Here is a 10,079-nt window from a genome sequence, read left to right on the forward strand (position 1 = left end):
ACCCAGACAAGTAGAAGACAGATATGGCTGTAATGACAGAAGAGCTGTTTAAAAAAAAATAGTCACTTACAGCACCTCAGTCATAATGGGGCGGTTTCCCGGACAGGGATTAGCTTAAACCAGGACAAGGCCTTAATTAGGAAGTATAACTAGTTTTAACAAACATGCCTTACTAAAAACATTACTTGTGTGCATTTTATAGCGAAACAAAGAGTACTGATGTATTGTAAGATATATGTCAGTGCAAGTTGTCTAGGACTAGTCTAATCCCTGTCCAGGAAACCGCCCCGAAATGTCTTTAAAGATTGACAAGGCCCTGCAAGGAAACTTTTGGCTTTCCTATCTCTCCAGCTTCAACCGGATTGACATCCCGCCTTACGAGTCATATGAGAAGCTCTATGAGAAGCTCCTGACCGCCGTGGAGGAAACATGTGGCTTCGCAGTGGAGTGAGCGAGCGAGCGTCCTGTCCGGCCAGCCAGCAACGGCAGCAAACCCACCAAATAGCCCCAGCCGTCCTTCTCACCCCCTCCCTCTTTTCCAGGACAGACAGACTTTTGCATCACCAGCCAGTCTGAAACCCTGGACTGCAACGGAGGGGAGCAGGAGCTCTCAAAGACTTAAAGATTCCTCACAGCGCGCTCGGGAATTGTTTTTGCATTACCGTAATAAGTTACAGAGAAATCTGATCAACTTTTTTCGTTCCTACTTTGTGTCGTCTTTGTCACTGAAGCGGTGGGTTGGTAGTTAGAGTCCGACTGTAATACAACTAAGCTCGTTCTGCTTCACGGAGCTTCACTGAGCCTACGGTCTAAAGGAAATCGAGATTTAGTCTAGGTGCAAACAAACAGAACTGTGATAAACCAGTTTACCTAATGCAAAAGTGTCTTGAAGGAAATGGAGATGGGTGGTGTTTTGTCATCCTCGGTATGTACGCAACATCTCCGCTTATTTTTGTAACATTCGTTTTTGTCCTCTTCAGTCCTATAGGAGATCAGCGGTGTCCATTTTCTGTACTCATCACCGAAATTTGTACTCGACTGCTTGACGCGTATTGTATTCGTTTTTCTACGATCAAGAACATGCCGGCTCAATGGCAAGACATTTTCGGGAGCTGTGAAGCACAAAGATCATGTGCAGTCTAGATGTTGAAATATTTTCTGCAGTTTCCAGAGTAAGCCAGTATTTTCACATCTTTGCTTCATTTTATTCAGCGGAGAGAACTAGTTTTTAATGTTCATGTTAAACGAATAGGGTTTTAATATGCAGATTTGTTACCTTCTTTAACGACATTCTGTTTCATTGTATCATCCACCATGACAGACGAGACCTAAACCGGACTGCTTTCATCTTTTGAACCAATGGGACGAATGCAAAGAACAGATTGTGAATGTTATAAAGAAGCTCTTTTGTCCTTAATTTTCATGGGACCCCATTAACCATACTTTGTTTTCTTATAATAACATTGCATTAACTTTTTTACCTTTTTTTTTAACGTGAGACTGTTATTTACACGTCTGTCATTGAAACCACTGCTTCATGTAACATAATCTAGCACTTTCGCTGGCACATGTACAATCACCTCTCATTTTACAGTTTGATGTAGCATTTGTTTCCTTATAGACAAGTGCTGATGCTCCTCTCATATCATAATTGGACTCTGAAGGTGCATAAGGGTTTATCCAGGTATTGGTGTTTTGTCAAAAAAGCATCTCGGATTTCATAACGCAGTGCTCGATGTGCATGACACCAGATTATTCTTTCAAAATGTTAAGATTGAGCCAACCTCGTAGTGTTTCTTCAACCACTTTTTAATTTTTTCGCTCTTTTTTTTTTTTTTAAACAATTATTTATTACCATGTAATGTCTTTTTAAGTATTGCTGCTATTACCATTATTTCCTAGTTTTCAAAGAAGGCTGAGTTCTTGTGAAAGCTGTACACTAATCTCCTTTATTTTATGTATGAATCAAAGTATTTAAACCTGCTGCTAATTCTTAAGGGAGTCTTGGGGTCTTGGAGACCTGACCCTGGACCTGAATGGAGTTAGCAAGTGATGTAGGCTGGGCCCCGGTGGTCATGTTCATATTTGTGATATATGCAATAAAAGTCCTCACATTCATTCTCCGTTGCGTCTTTAAATGTGTCTTTTTCCTCTTTCGTCGTTCGGAAAACGTGTGCAAAAATGAAGTTTTCTGTGAATGCCTAGAGTGGTGAAACTTTTTTAAACTTGCATAAAAGAGGTGATTCGCGTTCAGTGTCGTGTTTTTGTGGGAATGGCTAGTGAGCTTGAAGATGAGTATGGACTTTGCTTGAAGTTACTCTTAATTTGATATTTCTCTAAAGAAAACTTTTTTCCAAGTAATGTGAGCAGTTATTATCACATTGTACAATGATTAGGTCCTGAGTGTCATTGTTTATTCGATGCAAGAGTAATGTAACTTACTATGTACTAAACATTTCTGAAAAAATTCAATGTAAATAAGATTATATTAAAGAAAATAAATTGCAATATGTCTCCTTGATTTTTTTTTCTTTTTTTTGTTGAGCAATATCATTTTCATAAGCTGTAAATAAGCCCTTATGAGCATAAATAATGCACTATTTACATTGCAAAAATTACATTAAAGGAACCGGTGGATTGACTAATGTGACTTTAGATGTAATGTCTTCCTGGCATCTGTGTTGGGAGTACAAGCGGAGCCTTGTCTCTTGGGTCTCCCAGCTGAGCCATTACAGGAATGGTTTATGTTTGTGATGTGCATTCAGATCGTAAAGGCTGTTGTTAGTCATGTGAATTGCTTTATAAACAGATTTTTACTATGTTGTTATATATAAACTTAATGTAAATTGGTCCGACGGGGAATACTTTTTTATTTGCATCTCTAGTATGTAAATCCATGTATCTACACAAGATGATGCTTTCATGTAATATTACTGAGACATGTAAGATTTAATATTAATACAATTATTGTTGTATATTTAACTTCTTTGTAGAATTCGTAACAAATCTTTATATATAATTAAAAATGTATATAAACATAAATTATTACTTATTCTGCAAAGAACACTCAGTGTAGTAAAATATAATAAGTAATGTAACAATAAATGAACCGTCTCGGCTAAGATTTGCTGTGTTTCCACCATTAAAAATATCTGGAAAATTTAAACGAGTAGATGACTTAAACCATGAAAAACATCCAGATGTCCTTGGAGGTCTTCCCTACCCTCCCTAAAGACAGTGGTGCCGTGATTCTCAAACGGTAATAACTTGTGAAACACTTTATGAATTCACACGACCTTGGCATTTTTGGCAGGCACTAATAGTTTGCAGCTACATCTTTTAAGTTTTTCTGTAAAATGAAAGTTGGAAGCATTGCATTAATACAGAGCTACAGTATAGAGTTTAAATTTTTTTAATATAAAGCTACTATTATAAGCTACATTTTATAAGACTTAACCAGGCAAAAATTACAAAGTAAAAAAAGTATTTTTTTAACAATTTGAGGCAGGGGCGGATTTAGTGATTTGGTGGCCCAAGGCAACATCATGTGTGTCGGGGCCCTAACTATGCACCCTTTACTGTATTTTTCTATCTCTTTCTCATCGCTATCTCTCTCTTTTTTTCTCGAGGTTACCTAAGTTTCAGCCCCCAATGAGGTTGAGATTAATATATACAGTGTGTGTGTGTGTATATATATATAAAGGTACAAAACTGTACCTTTTCTGTCACTGGGGCTGTACCCTTTCAAAAAGTACAGCTTTGCACCTGAGGATTTCATTTTACTACCTCAGATATACCAAAGAGAGCTTATAAGTACCTCAGGTATTAGTATCTCAAAAGGTACATATTGGTACTAAATGTTTACATCTGTACCTAATGGTCCATACAATTACCTTTTTAAAGAGTGCTGCCCCACTAACAGCTAGCATACATATTTTTGCTTTTTTCTAACAATGTAGGTCCTTAAGGTACAGTTATCTACCCAAAATTGTATTCTGTTTTGTATTCCTGTACATACATATACATACATACAGTATTGTTTGAATACTATGATTGGATTTTATATTAACCACAGTACTACATGGTAAAAAAGATGTGTACATTTATGTACTTTTTTATTTTACTTTGTGTACTGAATTTCTTTAACATATTTTAATTTAATGCCACATTACATCCACAATATATTTTAAATTAAAATACTTTGTATTCAAATGAACATAATACGATGAAAAGAAACATAATATGGTTTTAAAATAATGCAAGCATAGGTGTTAAGAACTCGAGACAAGATAAACAACGAGTGAAATTTGACTTTATACAGTGGATGGTAAAGCATCATGTATTGCTTCTGCATTACATTATGTAAATAGTTTTTATATTAATGAACTATACAGATGTCATCTATCAGTTAATGTATACATCTTGTACTTTGACGTTCGCTAGTGAAATACAGGGCAAAGGCGATGCACGGTACAGTTTTCATATGAGATTTAAATGAGACTAAAGCGATCACGAATTTGCATATTGGGGAATGAATTACAATCTTTAGTGGCGCTGGGCAGACATTTCAGTGGACTAAAACTTACCTAAAGGCTACTGTACCTGAGATTACACGCTAATATTATATAAACTGTAGAGCTGTGTTATTTGCGGAGCATACTCACCGGCACACTATCAGTGTCCGTGGCCGAGAGAGAGCGGTGTCTGACGGAAAAGAGGATGCTGAGAGCAGCACAGACCGTGTGGTGTTTGTGTGGAGAAAAGTGGAGACTTTGGCTACATTTTTGTGTGAATCATCTTTTCTGCTCCATTGGTGTAGCAACGTTTCACTGTTAGTTTATTTTCTTGCAGCTTCGCTCTTTTAATGTATCATACTAACTCGCTGCTGCCTGCAGCTTTGCTGGCTTTGTTGATTTGAGCTACGCGCCGCGCGCATATGCGCTGGTGCATGGAATGATCCACTCTAAACTATAATGGGGGGCGGATTCGTGCAGATGTAATAATAACGTTCAAATATTTTATGGGAATATACTGAAAAACACAAAAGATATTTAAATAGAATACCTAATTAAACAAAATTATTATAGTCTTATGGAAATCTTGATGATAACCAGGGGCAAAAAGTGGCAGTTCACCAAGTACACCCCTGCATTTTGGGGCCCCTTGGTAACGCGGGGCCCAAGGCAATTGCCGACCTTTGCCTAATGGGTAAGTCCGCCCCTGAGGTGTTATTCATCTCTGTATAGCACTAACAGTACAGCATGAGTTATGGGGATTATATAATTGCAGGTATATTTGGTGTCCACAGTTATTATTTTTGTTCTGCTTTTTATTTAAATGGTTATACACTCACCTAAAGGATTATCAGGAACACCATACTAATACTGTGTTTGACCCCCCTTTCGCCTTCAGAATTGCCTTAATTCTATGTGGCATTGATTCAACAAGGTGCTGAAAGCATTCTTTAGAAATGTTGGCCCATATTGATAGGATAGCATCTTGCAGTTAATGGAGATTTATGGGATGCACATCCAGGGCAAGAAGCTCCCGTTCCACCACATCCCAAATATGCTCTATTGAGTTGAGATCTGGTGACTGTGGGGGCCATTTTAGTACAGTGAACTCATTGTCATGTTCAAGAAACCAATTTGAAATGATTCAAGCTTTGTGACATGGTGCATTATCCTGCTGAAAGTAGCCATCAGATGATGGGTACATGGTGGTCATAAAGGGATAGACATGGTCAGAAACAATGCTCAGGTAGGCCGTAGCATTTAAATGATGCCCAGTTGGCACTAAGGGGCCTAAAGTGTGCCAAGAAAACATCCCCCACACCATTACACCACCACCACCAGCCTGCACAGTGGTAACAAGGCATGATGGATCCATGTCCATGTGAAATTGAGACTCATCAGACCAGGCAACATTTTTCCAATCTTCAAATGTCCAATTTTGGTGAGCTCGTGCAAATTGTAGCCTCTTTTTCCTATTTGTAGTGGAGATGAGTGGTACCCTGTGGGGTCTTCTGCTGTTGTAGCCCATCCGCCTCAAGGTTGTGCGTGTTGTGGCTTCACAAATGCCTTGCTGCATACCTCGGTTGTAATGAGTGGTTATTTCAGCTTATTATCAGCTTGAATCAGTCAGCCCATTCTCCTCTGACCTCTATCATCAACAAGGCATTTTCGCCCACAGGACTGCCGCATACTGGATGTTTTTCCCTTTTCACACCATTCTTTGTAAACCCTAGAAATGGTTGTGCGTGAAAATCCCAGTAACTGAACAGATTGAAAAATACTCTGGCACCAACAACCATGCCACGCTCAAAATTGCATGTATATAGTAGCAGTTGTGTGTGAGACAACAGGAAGTCATGATTTTCAGCCACTTTTATGACAAATATATTGCCTGTAAAATCTTGTGTTTCGTGACAATGGGTACCAAATAATTACAAACATAACTATTAAAGAGAGCAGAAAATAATAATGACTTTGGACACCAAATGCACCTGCGATTACATAATCACCCATATGTGAGTTTAATAGGGTTAGTTTGTTTATATCCCCAACTGCGCATTAGTAAAAGTAATGTGTTACTTATATGGACATTGACTATAAATATAAGTGACTCCTGCTCGAGCAGTAATGATATGAATGTGGACTGGAGCTGAACCTGTCAGCCTGATATAATCCAGAGATTTTGCTTGGCAGAAGAGAGTTTACCGAATGGCTACATAACAATAACCTTTTCATTTTTTAGGAACTCTAACCAGTTTTGATAGGTAAGATATGAGGAAAACATGGGAATATGTTGTACTTTCCTATAAACCATGCCTTGTGTATATCTGCAGGGAATGTTGTACACCAATATTAAATGAAACATGGGGCTTTTCATAATTATTGTGTGTATACACAACTTTTTGAATTACATTAAGTGTAGGTTTAATGTTTAAGTACATTAAGTTTAGAATAGCTTTATTGTTTGTTTTGACCCATTCATTCACACAATGATTTGCTTTGTCTTCTTTTATGGTTACTGACAAAACTCACAAAAATCATACTGAGTTTTATTCTGTGTAAAAATTACAAATAAAAACATAATGTTGCATAAGAAATCGTGGACAATTTTAAGGCTGTAATGTTCCGCTAACAGCTGCACAAGATCCTATTATACCGAAAACATCATTACATTTCACAACTTTCAAGATGTTGTGTAACAAACAAGTATTCATGTAAGCTGTTGGCCCAGACAAACACTACAGAGATATTAAAATAAACTCTTGAGTTCGGTATTTAATCAGACTCTTTCTTAAAAATAAATCTTGTGCGGGAATTTTGTTCATTTCTGTGTTGAGCTTAGAGCTTCAATTTCATCAGATCTGTTTGTTTTTTTAAAAGTAAAATATTAAAGAAGAAATATAGCCTTGTTTTTAGCCAGGAATAATTTTTAAGAGACGTTTTATCACTCTTATTTAACTGCTCATGCAGGACCTGTTCGCAGCAGGAATGGGACTGCTAGAAAACTTAGAGAACTATAATTTCATTATACACTGCAAACCCTTAGAATTAAAAGTATTTGCCTTTTGAAATATGATAAATCATCAAAGACATTTGATGCTTATGCTTCCAAGGAGAGGGCGAATGAAGGTGAGAACATTCTAGAGGAGCTTAACATACTGATGTCCACTAGTGCAATAAACGTTGTGTCATCTAAAATTAGAACGACAGGCCAAGTTTTTTGAGTTTGCCAACCAAACATTGCAATCGGGCATGAAAAACTAACATTAAAGAAAGCCAGATAATCACATTTATATATCGCTTTTCTGCAGCACACAAAGAATTTTTCTCAACCACCACCAATGTGCAGCATCCACCTGGATGATGCGACGGCAGCCATATTGCGCCAGAACGTCCACCACATACCAGCTTATTAGTGGAGAGGAGACCGAGTGATATAGCCAATTAGTTTATGAGGGGATGATTAGTAGACCAATGGGCAAGTTTGGTTAGGATATCGGGCACCCCTACACTTTTTCGAAAGACATACTGGAATTTTTAACGACCACAGAGAGTCAGGACCTCAGGCTATATATGTAGAGCTCAGATGCAAAAGTTGCTAAATGAAAAAATATGAGATAATGATATTGACCGAATGCTTTCAGCATGTATTATGTTCATCAAACACTTTCGCTTCAAATCTGCTTAATCCCACCCTCAGGCTATTCAGAAATGCTGGTTTATCCGAAATATAGATTTAAATAGTCTTTAAAATTAGACCTGTAGCACTGAAAAAAATTATTCATTCAATTTACTACGTTTCTTTAAGGTAAGTGGTTGCAATCAATTTATTTAAGCTAAACAAAGGTTTTTTACACTCTAAAAACAAACGGTGCTATATAGCACCAAAAGTGGTTCTTTGCTTGTAATCATGGAGGAACCGTTTTTACTGCTTTATAGCACCAGTGAAGCACCTGTGTAGAACCATACGGGGGCCATATAGCACCATATGGTTCTACATAGCACTATATGGTTCTATACGGGTGCTTCACCGGTGCTGTATGGCACTTGGAATGGTTCTTCTATGATTGCGAGCGGAGAGCCACTTTTGGTGCTGTTTGGCACCGTTTGTTTTTAGAGTGTATTTTATTTGTTTTTTTCTAATTTATTTTGTTTAAATGTAGCTTAAATCAATTGATTTCAACCACTTACCTTAAAAAAATAATTTAATAATTTAATTTATTTAATGAATAATTTTTTTCAGTGAGATTATATATGCTGATTTTAGGTCAGCAGCTAAATACAATTACTAGTTAGGTTGTAATTTCAATTAATGACATTTTCATTGCCATTGAAGTAAAACCTAAACATAAGAGTCCGAAAATAAAATTTATTTACAAGAAAACTTGCAAGGCACACTTTTTGCACCCCAGCGCTGAGTCAAAATGGAATTGAACGCGCCAGTTAAGTTGTAATTTATCCAATGCTGTGTTGTTTCAACCAAAATGATGGATTGCAGTCACAAACATTTTCTGGATTAGTTTAACCCAACAGCTGGGTTTGTCACTTTTGAAAAAAACAGAATTTTTTTTAGAGTATATAGATTTTTCACTTCATTGTAACCTGATCATTCACAGATTCATTCTCCAGCTGAAGCAGATTTGCTTAATCAGCTTTCTGCCACATTTTTTTTACTCCATGTGAACTTTTATTAGATTACTAAAATGGAAAAATCAACGATTACCAAGAAACACTGTGTGTTAAATTAAGGAAACAGATCTGTTGAAATTATGAAATTATATCCATTTTTGACAGATTTTGCTCTACTGGTGACTTATTTGTTTATTTTGGATTGGCTTCTACATTCTTCCTCATTATATCTACTGTGTTAAGAGTGTTTTGCTTTTCGTCTCATTCAGGATGGAAATGACTTGCTAATATTTCACTTGATAATATTGCCGTTTTGGATGTCTCGTGAGGTCTGAAAGCAATAACCACAAATAGCCAAGTGCAAAATTCACAATAACATAATGACTACTTCATAAAACATTCACAAGAATTGCATAAAATACTATCACAACTATAAGGAAAGTCCCTGTAGGGATGTCGCACCAGTAGGCGTTTGCAATGCATGCAAAGTACTTGCATCGGGAAAGACGGATATCTCTAAAATCATATTTAAAGGATTAGTCCATTTTCTTCATTTTCATAGTCCAAAATCCAGATAATTTACTCACCACCATGTCATCCAAAATGTAGAAATTATGTTTTTTGAGGAAAACATTGCAGGATTCTTCCAACTCTAATGGACTTTAATAGAGCCCAACATTTATTACTTAATTCAACACTTAACAGTTTTTTTCAACGGAGTTTCAAAGAACTATAAACAATCCCAAACGATGCAAAAGGGTCTTATCTAGCAAAACGATTGTCATTTTTGACAAGAAAAATAAAAAATATGTACTTTTAAAACACAACTTTTGGTCTAGGTCCGGTCCAGCGCGACCTAACGTAAATGCGTAGTGACGCAGGGAGGTCACGTGTTACATATATAAAACGCACATTTGCGGACCATTTTAAACAATA

At 36.8% G+C, this 10,079-nt stretch overlaps 1 protein-coding gene across 1 annotated transcript in view; it reads left to right on the top strand.

The window, feature by feature from the left end:
- The window catches only part of smurf1 (SMAD specific E3 ubiquitin protein ligase 1), a 42,649-nt gene extending 40,531 nt beyond the window's left edge, over positions 1-2,118 (top strand). Inside the window, exon 18 of the mRNA XM_073857066.1 lies at positions 352-2,118. Coding sequence (XP_073713167.1) covers positions 352-451 — 100 coding nt within the window. The 3' untranslated portion in view covers positions 452-2,118. The remainder of the gene's footprint in view (positions 1-351) is intronic.
- The last annotated feature ends 7,961 nt before the right edge of the window (positions 2,119-10,079 follow it).

Source organism: Misgurnus anguillicaudatus, chromosome 19, assembly GCF_027580225.2.
Source record: "Misgurnus anguillicaudatus chromosome 19, ASM2758022v2, whole genome shotgun sequence".
Taxonomy (NCBI): Eukaryota; Metazoa; Chordata; class Actinopteri; order Cypriniformes; family Cobitidae; genus Misgurnus; species Misgurnus anguillicaudatus.